Raw genomic sequence first — 15,989 nt, 5'->3', positions numbered from 1 at the left:
TTTTTAGGTCAGTTTACTTGAAAATATTTAGTGTGTTTTGGATGAGCTGTTCATGTATTTAATTTTATATTTCTGTCACTACTTCCTTTAATATAATGAAGGGCAGATCCTTCTCTTATTCAACATATGAGAAAAGTCGAGCTGGCTTTGCTAGAAGTTCATTTGCCTGATTTTTGTCAGCTTATGAATTTTTCATGAGCTCGCAGTACTTTAACGTTTATGTTCTTACAGCATGTTCAAATGTACTTATTTGAAATAAGGTTTCTTCGCATGCTCTTGTTGAAAATAACAGTTTGAAAACAAAACAAGAAAGGAAGGCCTCGGCGTCTTCCATTTTCATATTACTTTATGAAGATAAATTATTTAAAATTCATAAGACAAAATATAATTGTTTTAATGTGTAGAGAAGTTATCATAGTCTTCTGAGCCTGGGAGGTGCACTGTGGTTCTGCACAAGATTGGTGCATCTGGATTCCCATGGAGAAAGCCTGTAGCAAAGTGTGACTCGGAGGAGGTGTGCGTGCAGTAGCTTCCCCCGCGTGCCTCTCCCCCGCTGGCGGGTTGCTGTGTGGTTCCTGCCTTCCCGGGCTGGTGATTCAAGGTGTGGGAGCCGCCGAGAGAATCCCCCCATCCTTCCGTGGTGGGAGCAATGCTGAAAACCGCAGTGCTAATTTATGTAGGACTTGATTACCAGCTAGAGTCAGCAAGTTGCTTGTCGTTGTATACACTGTGGGACTGGGATTTTGAGGGTGGTTAGGCAGCACAAAGCAAGGGCAGTTCCTGTAGCCTCTTCTGCACAGAGCTGTTGATTTCCCTGTGTGCAATTAATCTGAATTCATAGGAGAGAACAGGGCCCTTGAAATTTGATGTCAATGAGTAATGAAACTATAGCTTTCAAGTGGTTGTATTAATATATGAATAATGAGTGGAGCAACTAATTAAACTCTCCTTCCTCTGCTATCCAGAAAGCAAAGTCCTCTTGAACAAAGACCTGTACAGGCCTGCTCACTCGTACCCCTGGGTGATTTACAGTTGATTTACACTCGATGGGGTAAATGTCCACAAGTTCACTGTCGCTCTTGTGTTCCAAAGAGACTTTTTCAAAAAGCAGAGCGACTAACTTTTAGTCACCAGCAGTCAGTGCTATTTCAGTTAAGGAAGGCTAGTTATTCAGTTGTTGATACAATTTGAAAGGAATGGCATCAAATTCTGCCCATTTTTTATATTGACGGAAAGGTAAAATAATAGTAATCTCTGTTCCCACTGTTGATCTGGGACTGAGGAGGTATCTTCTACCAGTTGTGTGCAGGATAGGAGCTAGACTCACACTGCTGTAAGTAGGGTGAGAATTTGGCTCAGTTTATATTTTAAATTTAAAATACTAAGCTTTGGCCAGCTCTTCTGTAGCCCTATTCAGAATGTTGCCAACATTTTTATTTTACAAAAGAAGTAGAGAGAAATTTTCTTCTGTTATTTCTTATAAATCAAGCATTTGAAGAGAATATTTCTAAAAACTTAAATAAATGGACCAAATTTTTTTAAGACAAGACCCAATGGAAATTAACTCTACAGCCCCAAAGATGAATTTAGAGACATTATGCAGCAAGAATATATATGTATATTTTTTAGAATATTCCTTTATTGAGTGTGCTGCCAGAACTTACTGTGTTAATAGAATGACATCCTCTAATTAAATGAATTTCTGTCCCTGAGTCTGCAATTAAGTCTATACTTTGGGCTCTGTTAGGAAGGACTTGGACTGACTTAGGAGCCCACCAGCACAGATCCAAATACAGGACTGGTCCCCAATACTATACCACCACACCTTTGCTACTCAGAAAAGAAGCTTATCTATTACTTGGTCTGAAAGAGACAGGGCTGTAGAGTTACTTAAAAACAATAATGGGATTTGAAAGACAAGTGACTCTCAAAGGCTAATACAGGGGAGTTGTTAACCTCTCTGTCCACTGGCTTATTTAAGGCTCACTTGGCTTTGCTCTTCTGGCCCCTTCCCTCCCCTGCCTTTACTCCTTTTATAACTTCTATTGTGTAATGGAAGAAGTACATGAAATATTTATAAGCTGAGTGAGTGGAAAGGTACCCAGACAGGAAGAAAGGAAAGTTATACTTCTGGCATCTACCTCCAAGTACAAAAAGTGTACAAAAAGAACTAAGATGTAGGGAAAAAGGTGAATTGGTGAATCTACGCATGTGTGACTGCAGTCGTTGAAATCTTGAAGAAATGTGCCTTTCATGAATGATTCAGGGTGTGGAATGAGATGCAGATCAGTTAGCAAGCCCACTTTAACACGTTTAAAATATTTAATGCATTGGTAATCATCCTTCTGTGATGATGACCAGACTATATTTAAAGCAGCCTCCAAATTGGGAAATGAAAAGCTCAGTCTTTGCTTATGCTTCATCCTCTTGAAGCATTTTGACTTGGAGATGAAAAGTCTGTATCCATTCTGCTGATGTGTTTAATTTCCAACCATATTGTATCACAGATGCTCCTTTTTAAACCCCTCTTATTCCTCTTGACCTATCATGGGACTTTAAGGCTGTCTGCACTAGATAAATAATATCTCACATATCAGAGTGAATGATGATCTCTGTTTCCTTTCCTATACTATTGGAAAAGTATTGCATTCCTTGATATATCTTAAGCAGAAATGCCTTTAATTTTTATGATGCTAGAATATGAATGTTGATTGCTCTATTTTTGCAGTTTAAGGACAGCTATTCTTTTATGCATCTATTGCAAAGGACAAATAAGAGAGCCAATTACTGTCATTAATCTTTTTGCTAATTCACAAAGGCTATGGGATCTATGGGATCATAGACATCATTTCCTGCTGTTATCAGTTGCTGTCATTAAGAGTGTTAAACAATGTGCAGAGCTAGGGCACATTAAAGGTGTGAGCGTCAGCCTGCCAGGGGAGGATGGTATCCTTCAGCTACAATTAGAAATAACAGAGAGATAATCTCTCAGCTCTCACTTCGTGTGTTCGCCTTATAGCAAGAAAATATTAATAGTAAAGAACTGTCTGCATGACAACTTCAGATACCTGCCAAGTTTAATTATATAAGCACAGTTGACAGTAAGGCTAGATTGTTTCTTAAAACCTTGTTTGAGAAATGCAATATATGTTAACCAAAAACTTCATAACAACTTTTAAAGGCATTGTTTTTCTTCATGCATCAAAAATATTTAGTGGGAGTTTTAATGCCAGTGATGCTAAGGAGAAATAATCCTTATTACCTTGATAAGCAACGAGAGAGTGACAGAGCATTACAATTTCCTTCCACAATTTTTTTGGATGCAAGTTTATGGCCTTTATTCCCAACTGGGATGGTGATGAGCGGGGGTAAGCTTTCTTAAGGTATAGTTCTAAGAGTTTCTATGTCCTAGCTGTTTAAGGTCTCATCAATGAAGACAGGATTAGAAAAAATCTTTGCAGAGCAGAGTAATTAGTGCTCCAGTTCAGGAAATCATCTCTAATAAGGACAGCTTATGTCTAACACTAAGAACACTCTTCAGTCCCATTGATCTGAATGAGCTTTCAACACATGCCTGAGTGCTTTCCTGTGCATGACAGTGCTGTGGACCTGATTCTTCAGACAATTGCTGCCAGCTGTAAAGTTAAGGAATACAGTAAAATGTTAGCATCACCACTTACAGTACTGTGGGCTTCTTATGATAAAGCAGTGAGCATTCTGTCCTGATCTGGCAAAAACCCTTGTCTCCAACTGAATGTCAAGCACTTGAGTGGGCCTGTTGTTATCTTTAAGCGCAAATAAGTTGTAAGTTCAGATCTGTGCTTTGCTGTGCCAAGAAAACACTGAATTTTCTCCCAAGGACAGCATATTCACAATCCTAGAATATGACAATAGCTTCTTGCTGGGATTCTGCACCAAATCCATTCCAGCAGTTCATCAGTTGGGTCCGTTCTGTTGCAATTGCAGTAGTTCAGTAATATTTCATTTTGTGTTCTTTTGGGAGATCATAGTTCAGAAGTTTTTTTAAAGGAATTTTCTTTTTAATGATGTTGGAAGTGAGGCAGCTGTTTATTTTCTGCTGGGAATTAGGTGTTAAGATTTTCCTATCCTACATGTAAGGAACTGTGATACCAATTTTAAGGCAAAATCTTTTTCCCAGTGACATTGTTAATGATTACGCTGCTGAAGTTATTGTCCTTATTCTGGATCTCTAGTAAAAGCTACTAAAGCTCTGACATTTTTCATGGGGAAGTGGGAACATCTGAGCCACTAATGAGGATAGTTTACATTTCAGGTATCCTAACTGTGAAAAGTTCCTAAAATTCAGAGACAAACTCTGAGGTGAGTAAGAGCAAGTTAGATCTTCATTGAGTTATGGCAAGTTTCCCAAGTCTGCTCCAGCACATATAATCTCAGATCTCTCCCAATCAGTAATAGCTCCTACCTTTGTTTTGTGTCTCATCTAAAAGAGGGTCTTTGTGAACCAGATTGTGATGTTACTTGCCTATCTGAGCCATGGGTGAATAGCATGTTTTGGGGCGTATCTGTGACTGAAACGTGACTTCTGCAGGAAGCATGACTCTTCCTTTTGAGACACTGGTAGAAGAGATAATAATATCTCTGCAAACACTTTTCATTCTGAGGCAAGTGAGAATTTTCTCAGGAAAAGGGTGGAAAGGGGTTGGATGTATTTCTGCTGATATTCACACTCACAGCTCTGTTGGAAATTGTCAAGTGGGTTTGTGGAGAAGTTGATCTCTGAAGTCTGTCCTGCTGTGTCAGCCTTGCTGAGAGCAGGCTGTCTGAGAGCCAGGGAACCTGGGATTTCCAGATTCCCTTTTTCAGAGCCGGAAGTCCTGAGACTTGGATCAGAAGACAAGCTGTGCTCTCAGGTCTGTGACCCGTAGCGTGATGTCCACCCTGGCTCAAAGGTGATTGCTGATGGATCTCAGGAGGTTCACAGTAGATACGACACAGCAGACTAGCATCAGCTCTCAGGGGTACCAAAGACATTTGACAAAAGACCAAGATGCCTGACAGCCTGAGGTGTGGAGGGAATCCTAGACATCCTTTTCTTCGGAGACTGGTAACAAATATGTTGTGTAGGTTTTGCCCTAAGCAGGGTGTCAGTCATGCAGTTGCCCCCCATCCTGTAAGACTCCCCAAAGGATCCCCAAGAGCCATGGCAGCCAGAAGCTCTGTTTTCTATTGGAAAAAAATGAGCTATATTTTGGCTTTTCCCCGGTGCATTTTTAAATTTTTTGTGGCAAATTCTGAACACTGACCTATTCTCTCATTTACATTGGACTGAAACATTAGAAACTAACCATAGCTAAGATTAAATATTATTTAGAAATGGCTATAGCAGAGCTAGCAAACATTGTAAGACCCATTTACAGTAACAAGTTTGTGGTAAATGTTCAACTGCCAGAGGCTAGATAAGAATGTTTAGCATGTTTGAATTCTCCAGTGGAATTAAAGCTGGAGAGGATTACTGCTGCCTACTGAACTGCCAGTGTAATTTGTTGCAGCAGGTTGGTATTTCTTGGCAATTTGCAACCAAGTACTGAATTGTCATCTTCCTGATTTTTCCAGAAGACCTGAAAGGGTCATGGCATATGGTACGATCTCTCTCAACTGTCAGGCAGAAGGTGATATTTGTGGATGATTATAGCTTTTTGCTTTCAACTCTGATGTGCAGGATTGGGTTCGTATGGAGAAGGAGATAAACTAATTGCTATTATTTTTCCAGGGCAGTAAATATAGAAAGTTCAATTGTTCGTTTTAAATACAAGCACACCCTTTTGGTACCCCTTTTGGTATCCCTTTTTAGTGTTGCACAATATACTTGGACATACATCCATGCACTAATCTGAATAAATATAATTTGCTTTCCTTTTTAAAGCAAAAATAATATAAAAAATCGCAAATTCAGATCACCACCAATGTGGAGTGGTGGTTATTTTTTAGTTATTTCTTCTTTGATTTAAAGCTCCTTGTTCCCTCTAACAAAAAAAAGATACAATTTTCTTACTAGGCATTACTGCTTTCCTTTAAGAACTCAAATTCTGCCTGAATTCTATTTTTTCTTTTAGACACTTGCACCTTTTTACTACAAATGCTTCAACAACAGCTGTTTTACAAAACAAACCTGTGACAAATTTCTTGTGTAATTCAGGAAAGCTGTTGTCAGGGTGTAGGGTTTTTTGTTTTTGTTTTTTGCATATTAAATTTACCCTAGTAGTTTAAGATGTTGAATAGAAAACATTTTGATAACCTGGGATTACCCCTATGCCTGCCTGTTCTCCTGAAGGGATGGCCTAGATGTATTTGATTTGTAGGCAGCGAAGCTGCCTCAGAAAATGTTCTTCCCATAAGAATAAAGAATAGCTAATATCTTTGTCCAAGCTGCTTGGAACAGAGTAAAGCCATTTACTAACAACTGAAGTATGGAATCCCTAATTCGGTATGGAATATGTAAAAAGAGAATTTAAAGCTTTTTTTATTATTATTCTGAAGAAGTTGCTCATTTTGAAAACAGTGCTTTCTAAAAGCAGTGACATTTCAAAAATAATGAATGGTTCACTCAACTAATCTTTCTAGGACTCAAGAGATAATAATGAGAGGATGACGTTAGAAATAATCAAAGGATACTAGCATTATAACATGAAAAATTGACTGAAGAACAATGCTAGGCTTTTCTTTCTCGGAAATAATAAGAGCAGCCTAATTTATTTTTCATCATGTGTGTTATGGAACTATTATTCACTACACAGGCACATCATTATTAATATCCAATATTTCAGGTCTTTTGATTTCATTTCATTATGATTAAGGAGATGGATCCTCTGCTGGTGTAAATTGGTGGAACTCAGCTGAGCTAAATGGAGAAATGTTGATTCATGTTGCTGAAAGAAATGGAAAAACAGTTGAATTCTTGCTTAGGGTGGAGATTAGCATTTGTTCCATTTTCTCACTCTGAAGGTGGTGATTGCTTGTAATTAGTAAATTGCTTCTTTTCGATCTTTTTGAAATATCAGTGGACAAAAGTACTTAGAGTAGTGTCAGCTGGCTGGCTGGCTGATACTAAGCAAACCATCCCTGTGGAACTCAAGGCATCTGTCCTTGTTTATTCACACTCAAATTTAAACTTCTATTTCCACATTCTTGCGAATAAAAGTTGTCATTCTTCCTTAAACATGCCATTGTGTGATCCATGACCAGAACAGCAAAACAGTCCTGATTGCTGCTGCAGCTTCTGGCCCTCACTGAATTACTAGGGGTCACAAATGACGTACAGCAATATTCTTGGGAAAGCTGTCTTCTGAAAAGAATTAAAATTGTCATCTTTTTAGTTGCAAAACAGAGGCTAATGACAGATGACTTTTGCAGAGCTGGAGAGAATTAAAAAAAAAACCTTCCTTTCCTACAGTGGAGAATAAGTTGTTTCTGTTTCCCAGGCAGGCATTCCAGACACCTGTTTCTCCCCTGGGAAAATGTGTATACAAGTCCCTGTTATGGCTGCTAAATGACAAAATCATTGTTTGGAGATTTGTATTATTTCACTGGAGTTGCTTTTGGTATTTGTCTCCAGGCAGGTGTTAAAATAGGACACACAACCTTCAAATGAGTACTTTTCCAATGTATTACAAAATGAAGCTATTTACTTGAGGGAAGGGTTAATCAATTAATATATACCTTTTAATTAATATAGATTTTAGAGTAGTTCAGCACTTTTCAGCCTAAGATCAGGTGGCCAAGTTATAACAAATGTTTTTACATAGCGTGAACTTTCATGTAAGCAGCATCTTCAAGTACTGAACAGGAATCTGCATGTGTAAAATTAGGAATGTGAGTTTCTTTTTGCAGGTTTATCATCAGGATAACTCAGTGCTGAAACAGGAAATTTTGCAACCCTATCTGTAAACAGTAATTATGGTTAAATTTCTATCAGTTCATAATAAAGCTATGTCTTGCTTGGAATTACTCTGGAAATTTTGTGAATGCAGATGGCAAATGTGTGTGGTGTTCCTGTCTGTCTTCATGTTCCATAATCACACTGCTTAAGGTTTTTTCCACAATACAGACAATTTTTGCCTGTAGGTGAATGCCAACATGGCACAGCAGAGCCTCAGATATGTCCAGATTGAGAATAATCCAAAGGCCACATCACAAAATATATCACCCTGCCTTTCTCTCACTTGCTTTAAAATTTCTCATCTGAATCTATGTAAATAAAATATTTTGTATTCTTCTTGAGCCTGATTCTGCATTGCTTTCCAACATTAATAACACTATTGAAGGGTACAAAGCAGAGCTAAAGTATTGCCAGATCAAAATTATAGCAGTTTATAGTCAGCTAGTAATTGTGTAGATTAGAAAACATGACTGAATGTAATGGAAGGTAGGTCCTGAGAATCGTTACATGATTAGCTACTGATATTTTAAATGCATCATTAGAAAAACTTGGCAGGTTTTACCATATGATTTGTTGTGGATCTCCTGAACCTGCAGACTGAGTTTTAGAAAATACCAAATACTAGAAGTCAGTCCCATTTTTAAAACCGCTCCAGTCATTTGCAGTACTTAATAAAATAGACTGTGTATTGCTTTGGTAATTCTGTCAATCCTGCTGTGATGGAAATTACAAAGATGTCTAGTAAGTTACATTTATTTTCAAATTTATAAAGTATTCCCTTCTGAAAGTTCAGAGTGCATGAATATGATATAATAAAAAGGAAGCTAAATATGTCTAATTCCCATTTGAAAGAAGGAGTAATCTTATCTGAAAATAATTTTCAGTCTTTACCTTACACCACATTTTAAGAAAAAAAATTACTTGTGCAAAGTCTGTAGTTAAGAATCATTTATTTGCTCAAATATTAGCTCAGCTGATTGATAGGACATGTTGGTACATTTGAGCAAATTGTTTTCCAATTTAGTCAGGGTTTTTTCTCTGTGCTGAGCTAATGCTGGTCCCACTGCAATGAAACATTAAAATCCCTTCCAAAAGGAGAAAAGTTAGGACAGTGCAAAGATCTTTTGAAATCCCACCTTTGGCCTTTAACAGACAAGAGCTATTTAAGGAAGACAAAAATATCTCCCACTAAACTGCTAATGCAAAAAGGAAAATGTCACCAGATTTTATTTGCCTGGATGTCAGTTGCTTGACCCTAGAAATTTGTTAGGATTAACATTTTACAACAACTCACATCTACTATGGGCTTTGGTTACTTGTTAGTTTAGGTTAGATAACTAGGTTTGTAATTCAGGATAATTTTATTTGGCGACTTATGACAAAATTCATATGAAGTTTGTTATCCAAAAGGGTATAGTGGTAGTTTCATTATAAAAGGAATGTAGTTATTAGTGAAATCTCTTTCATAAAAATGTTCGCACTGCAATACTCTTGAACATTGCATGGAATTCAGTTTTGTGGTCTTTTCAGTTAAACTGAACAATTAAATAAATTTGCTTCTCTTCTGCCTAAGGAAAATGGAAAATTTTAATAGAAAATCAGATATGAATTGCTATTCCTGCCCTAATCCAGCTCTTGTGTTATTGAAGGCCAGCTGTAGAGGCCATCTTTATCAGACTTCCATCTCCATTAAGGTTTTATCGGAGGGGAACTTTTTTGTTTGCTCTTTTGGCTATGTTTTGTAAAGTGATCAGTATGTACTGAAGGATCTGGCTTTTCTTCCAGAATGTAACGATCTTGATATTTGGAAAACATTATTCTCTTTGTTAGCTATGATGACACATGGGCGACAGTTGCTAAACTAAGAACACCAATAAAGCAGTTACTGAGTTCACAGAGCCTTTAGAAGATATGTGTAATATTTGAGTGAGAGCAGTATCTCCAGTGGGGAGCACACATGGGCTGAAAACAAGAGCACCGCTTACAGACTGTAGGGTAGCACCAGCTCTGGTACCACATAAATAAAATATATTTTCCTTATAAACTTCAGGTCTTAGATACTTATGTGTCCCTTATCCTCTGATATCTGTGCATCTCACAACATGTGGAATACCTTCCTCAAAAATTCCCGAAGAGGTAGGGAACTTCTCTTCAGTCTATTTGTGACAGGTAAAAAACACAAAGCCGAAAGAGACAGTGATTTGTCCAAGGTCACATAGCTGCTCTATGAGGGAAAACAGCTAAAGCAATGTCCTAACCTTTGGCCCATTCTTCCACTTTAGTTACCTCTGTTTTACTTCATTTTGCTTAGAAAAGAGAGGAAGAGGAAAGACAAAAAGGTGAAGAGCAAATACGGCAGCAGGAGGAAATCCGAGCAAGAGAGTTGTATTTGAGCCTCAAGCAAGCTCAGCAGCATAGTCAACACAGTGACGATGACCAGGAGTGGGAAGAACAGTGTAAGTAAAATTACCTCCACAGTATTGACATATTTTGAAAAGCAAATAAAAGGAGACCTATAGAGTGGAAAGGGGTGTTGGCACAAATGTCTTCTACCCAGAACAGTGAAAAATGATATATTATTTTGCAGGAAATTACTAGTTTGCTCATACAACTGGAAGTTGCTGTAAGTTTACCAATTTTACTTTCTTTTCTGAATAAGAATCTATGCTGATGCCTTAGAAGATTTTCCATGTACCAGTGATAGTGACTGAGTTTATTACTTTTTGTCTAATTTAAGTTGTTAGGTTTTGGCTTAGCAATAATAATTTTGGACACACTTGTTTGGACAGCTTGTCCTTAGCTATCTCTGAAGAGGTAAAATCTGTCTTTATCTGTATTTTAATTACCTCTATATGGTGATGTGACCAAGCTATAATATCACTACTCAGATAAACTCCCTTCATTTCAAAGGATTACTTAGACTGTTGCCCTGAAAAAGTCTTTATAATGATACTCTCTGTGCAGGTTCTGTTCCTTTTTAGCCACCCTGAAATTCTGTATTAATATCATTATTGTGATTAATTTAAAAATACATTAGTCATCTTCCAAAGCACATAAGGAGCACAAAAATATGTGTGTGTGTGTGTGTATATATATATATATATATATATACACACATACACACACACATACATACTGCAGATAAGTAAGGGTCCACCTACCTTATTAGTAAATAAGGTTTACGTAGGTTACTGTATAAAATGCGAGTCTACTCCATCTGGAGTCTACTGTATAGTTGACTTTAAAGGTATGAAATTTCTGTTAGGAATAAGAATTGTGCAGTTTTGCTGAGAGAAGAGTATGTTTTATATACCTCATCTATATTGATTTGATTACTCTGCAGAAAAAGGAAATATAATGTTTGGAAAGCTTTAGCTCATGTGGGGATATTGTGTTAATTATATATAACAGAGGTTAATCAACTAACACTAAAAATGGAGTTTTAGGGAGCTGACATTAGTACCTGTGTTGCATGAGATACCTCATGAAGCAGGAAAAAATCTTGCTGTAGTGTTGCTTCTTTCCTGACAGAAGTAGAAGAAATGCATCAGGATATGTGATGAGTTTATTTTATAGCTTTAGTCATCACTTTAGGAGTTCCTGAAGACTAATTACTGAAGTCCTATTACCTGCCATTGATGTGGTAGTGAATCATTCAGTACAAAATGAATTATATCTGTATAAGATACACTGTGGCCATTTCACAAGCTGATAGCAGGCTACACACATTTTTGATCAATAAAGCCTCTGTATATTACATTGTCAGTAAAGGGAAGGTAATTATTCCCTGGAGAATTATCTAAATCCAGGTGTACCTGTTTATTCTGAAAGAAAAAGTGTAGATTTCTGTAGTTCAGATGTTTAAAAGCAGAGTGGGTTGAGGGAAAAAATAGCCATTTAGTTTTATAGAAAATGAGGCTTTGTCAATTAACATCAGCTGGCAACCTGACACAGAGGATTGTATGATGTACTTTAGCATTTTTCAGATGGTAGCTAAAGAAAGAAAATGCATTTGTAACTATGATATAAAAAAAATCCGCCCTATCTTTATACAGAAATCGGTAACAAATTCCATAAACTTTACTAAAAATACCATAAACAGCTGTCATTTTCATACTTTAGCAATTATTTTTCTTTCACACGTTGAAGAGGTAACTGAGGTTTTAAAACTGTTTTCTCAGTTTTTTCAAGGAGTGCTGGTTGTAAAGGACAGATAAGAGAAATGCAGTAGCAGTATTGTGGGAGGAGTCAGAGAGAAAAGCAACAAGATATGAAAGGTTTTGACCATGATTTCTGCAATGGCATTCTTGGTCTGTCAAAACACTTTCAACTATATCATCTGCTGACAGGTATCATCTACAACCATTAATTTTTCTTGTGTACACATTTTTTGGACGACTTTGTGCTCTTTGAAGGAATTCTAAGCCACGGCCTCATGTTCTGTCAGCCACAGTCTGTGTGCTTCACTGCCTATAGACATGTCTGCTTGTCGTCAAAAGGGTGACTGGCTGGCACTCATGTAGTTCTGAGCTATCTAGCCGGGGCACTATTAATAGTGCTGCCGTGGCAAAACAAGCTCAGCACTTTCTAGCTGGCTGAGCCACGGCTGGGTTTTGCAGCCTGCTGTAAGTTCTGTGCTGTCAGGGTTTATGCTGTTATCAGTAATTGATTTAGCATTAAACTATCTGCAGACTAATAGCTAGAGTGTATCACATCCTTGCTCTTGTGCTCATCTCAGTGTCTCAATTTATCCCAGTTGGTCTGAGGGCTTAGAGTGGTTTTCCGTTAGTAAATGGGTGTGACAGTTTAAGATATGAAGGTGAAGCATTTCATGCCTTAGCTCAGACCAGTTCCTGCACCGGTTTAGACTATGCCATCAGACTTCGCACTGACCTTGAGCCATGTTCACAGCTTCCTCAGTATCCTTAAGTTAGCTGAACAAGCCAGAACCGCCAGCAGACAGGCAATAATGAATACCTGGAAGTGGGAACATCTTAAACTGCTATGAAGTGAACGAGGATCTTAGGTTCACCAGACTTTTCACTTTTGAATTCAGTTCCAGATGGTTATTTTTTCTCCTTTTTAAGGCAGTCTTTTCATTTTGTCTTCAAATATTCCTTTGGAACGCTGAGAGGAAGTTTAGTCAAGATAGGCAGAGCTGTCAATTCATCATTTTTTCCAAGCAGTAAATAGATGCATGAATACATAAGAGAGGTACAAACAGATGTAATATTAACATCTTTGTCTCTACACACCTGCGATGAAAACCATATTGCACATTAGGAACAAGGCCAGGCTCCTTTGTGTCTTACCTCCTTGAAGTCAGCCCTTCATATTCAACAGTGCTGGGGTCAGTACTGAAGAGGAACAGCAGTGCTGGAGTAGCTATTGTGGAGAGCAAATGTGGCAATGATATTGATGACACTACTAATTTATTTAGTAGATGGAATTTAGAATGTGATGAGGGTTCATCTCTCCTCATCACGTTATCCCTCAGCTGTTTATTGCCAAGGCAATAAGCAGAGCGTTGCTAATATTAGTTTGTGTTGTTCAGTTCAGTTTGCTTCTGCGGCTTGCCTGATTGTGCCAAATAACAATAAAAGCCCTTAGAACTGCTGTGTTAATTGAAATACACAATTTTAGTGCTTTTTAATATACTGAATGACAAACATGGAATAACTTGAGTAATCAGTACTACAAGGAAAAAATTGATGCTGGAAGAGTAATTATACACTTAGATTTCACATACTGGATATATGATAGGGTGTTTTAGAGGGCAGTTATGAGTTAATATGTGGAGCAAGTATATTTGTTGGCAAATGAGAAGATGAACAGTGGAAAAGATTGATACAAAAAGTCCACTGTTCAAAGCTCTTATTCTGTGAAACTGAGAAGTGAGAGCTAAGGCTAAACTTGGACAGAGGAGGGCATATATTTTGCTTAGTTTTGGACCTTTCTACAAGTTGTTCCATTTTGCAGGTTTCTAGAGCATTCAGTAAACAATACCAAATGCCACAGTGTCTACGTGTGACCTCCCTCCTTTGTATGAGAACAGAAGAGGGATTTGCAAAACCTAAGGGGAAAAACTGTAGCATAGCTATTCATCTGTTTGAATATTGCAAAAGGCATTTTGTTAGTACACTCACAAATCCCTGCAAACTGTATCAAGCAGTGAAGTGCTCAGATACCATCTGATCAGCTGTACTCATCTCCAGACGGTCTTCATTCCAGTAAAAATATAAACAGAGTTGAGTGACTTGCTCTATTCTTGCATGTTTTCTTAAGCACCCATTTTTGGTCTCTGTTGGAGGTAGGATGCCAGGCTGACCTGTTATAGCTTCTCTTATATTATATTTATATTCTACTACAGCTGTGCCTATGAATTTGTTTTTGTCTGAATTTCAGAGGATTTACATTCTTTTGGTACTTGCCTTCCACGGAAATTCAAGTGAGTGAGTTTACTGGCAGGAGCATTTGATGAAATACTGAAATTTAAAGTGAATAGTCCCCAGTTCAGCTATGCATTAAATAAGGAAATGCTCAACCTTAAGTATGTGCTCATTGACTTCAATGGATCTCAGAGTGCTTTGTTGAATAGGGATGGGATTATTCAGATGCTTTCAGATAAGAAGATTGCTGAACAGGAGCCATATTGCAGAATTTCTGTGGGAAGTTATTTTCCAATTAGGGAATAGAAAAACACCATGTGATTTGTATGTGCACTCAAAAAATTTGAAGATTGAATTTTATCTATTAAGTAGTCATTTTGAATTGCTCATAAATAAGCTTCAGATCAAGAATTATTAACAAGGGTAAAGCTGAAGCAAAATCATTTAAAATTGAGGACATATATTCATGGGGCATGGGTTTTTTTCTGCATCCACCCAGCTCTGACCGTAACACTCAGCTCTTCAAAAGCACAAAATAGATTATAAAAAATGGACAGCTCCTAATCTTTCACAAATGATGTGACTCATTCAAGTTCAGTCCCAGCACAGCATGATTTAATCCACATCTGTGTCAAATGATTTGGTATTAGACCCCTGCCAGGACTGCAAATAGAGATTTCCCAATCCTAAATGGAAATATAGAAGGCAAACTTGCACTTTCACTCAAAAGATAGAAATAGATATAGAAAAAATAGTAGAGCCTCATAAACTGTCCAGGATAAACAAACAAACTCAAATTAAGACATGTAGGATCAGAACAGCTATTGCATACACAAGCTTTGTAGTTTCTTCTGTGTTGTTAAGAGTACGTTCACATTTTAGGTCTTGTAGACATATCGAAGCTAGCTTAAAACTAGTCATCTCTAGTAATGATAACAGTATGATCATGACAGCACAGGACTCAGTCTGGATGCTTTTACCAGCTTTCCAGGAGGATTTTCCAACCCATTTTTAGGCCTGCTCTAATGTAGCTACAATCTTATTGGTACCTAACTGATAAAAATAAAATTAGGCCAGGCATTTCTACCCGAGTTACAGTGCCTTCGGGCAGAAATGTGCTTAACTGTACCAGAGCTAAAGTAGGATGTACCTGCTTGGTATGACCATATTTGAAGAAAAGACTGGTCATGAATATGGATTCATGAAAAGGGGCTGAACTGTGAATTTCCTATGTGAGCTTAGTAAATCAATCAAATTCCTCATTTCTAAGTCTTGACAGTCTTTTATCTTCCTTTTACATTAGGACAGAATGTCAAGATAATATAAAGTATTATTTATAGTAATTCTTGGTGCTAGATAGATGGACCTATGGTAATGATTCATATATTTTAAGGACAGCAATAATATTCAGTTATCTAATCTCCCTACTGGTAGCATTGACTAAAATTTGATGCTTTGCACAGGGGTTGTGCCAGAAATACACTTCCTGTAAAATAGGGTATCTTCTGGCAGCCAGTCAAGAAAAATAATCTGTTCCTACTTCAAATAGTACTAGAAGCCCTAACTACTACTGCTTTCCTATTGTGAGAAAGGCTACAATGTATCCTGAAATATAACAGTAAGTGCAGAATTAGTGGTTTATTTGGTCTTAGAATATTTGTGCTAGACTTGATCCAAACATA

The 15,989-nt window shown here is 37.5% G+C and overlaps 1 protein-coding gene across 1 annotated transcript in view; it reads left to right on the top strand.

Moving 5' to 3' along the window:
• SH2D4B (SH2 domain containing 4B) overlaps positions 1-15,989 on the top strand; it is a 69,045-nt gene that overhangs the window by 15,418 nt on the left and 37,638 nt on the right. Inside the window, exon 4 of the mRNA XM_013953421.1 lies at positions 10,230-10,374. Coding sequence (XP_013808875.1) covers positions 10,230-10,374 — 145 coding nt within the window. The remainder of the gene's footprint in view (positions 1-10,229; positions 10,375-15,989) is intronic.

This window comes from Apteryx mantelli, chromosome 7 (genome assembly GCF_036417845.1).
Source record: "Apteryx mantelli isolate bAptMan1 chromosome 7, bAptMan1.hap1, whole genome shotgun sequence".
NCBI classification, from domain to species: domain Eukaryota; kingdom Metazoa; phylum Chordata; class Aves; order Apterygiformes; family Apterygidae; genus Apteryx; species Apteryx mantelli.
The sequence above is the reverse complement of the archived record's forward strand: the minus strand, read 5'-3'. Positions and strand labels throughout refer to the sequence as shown.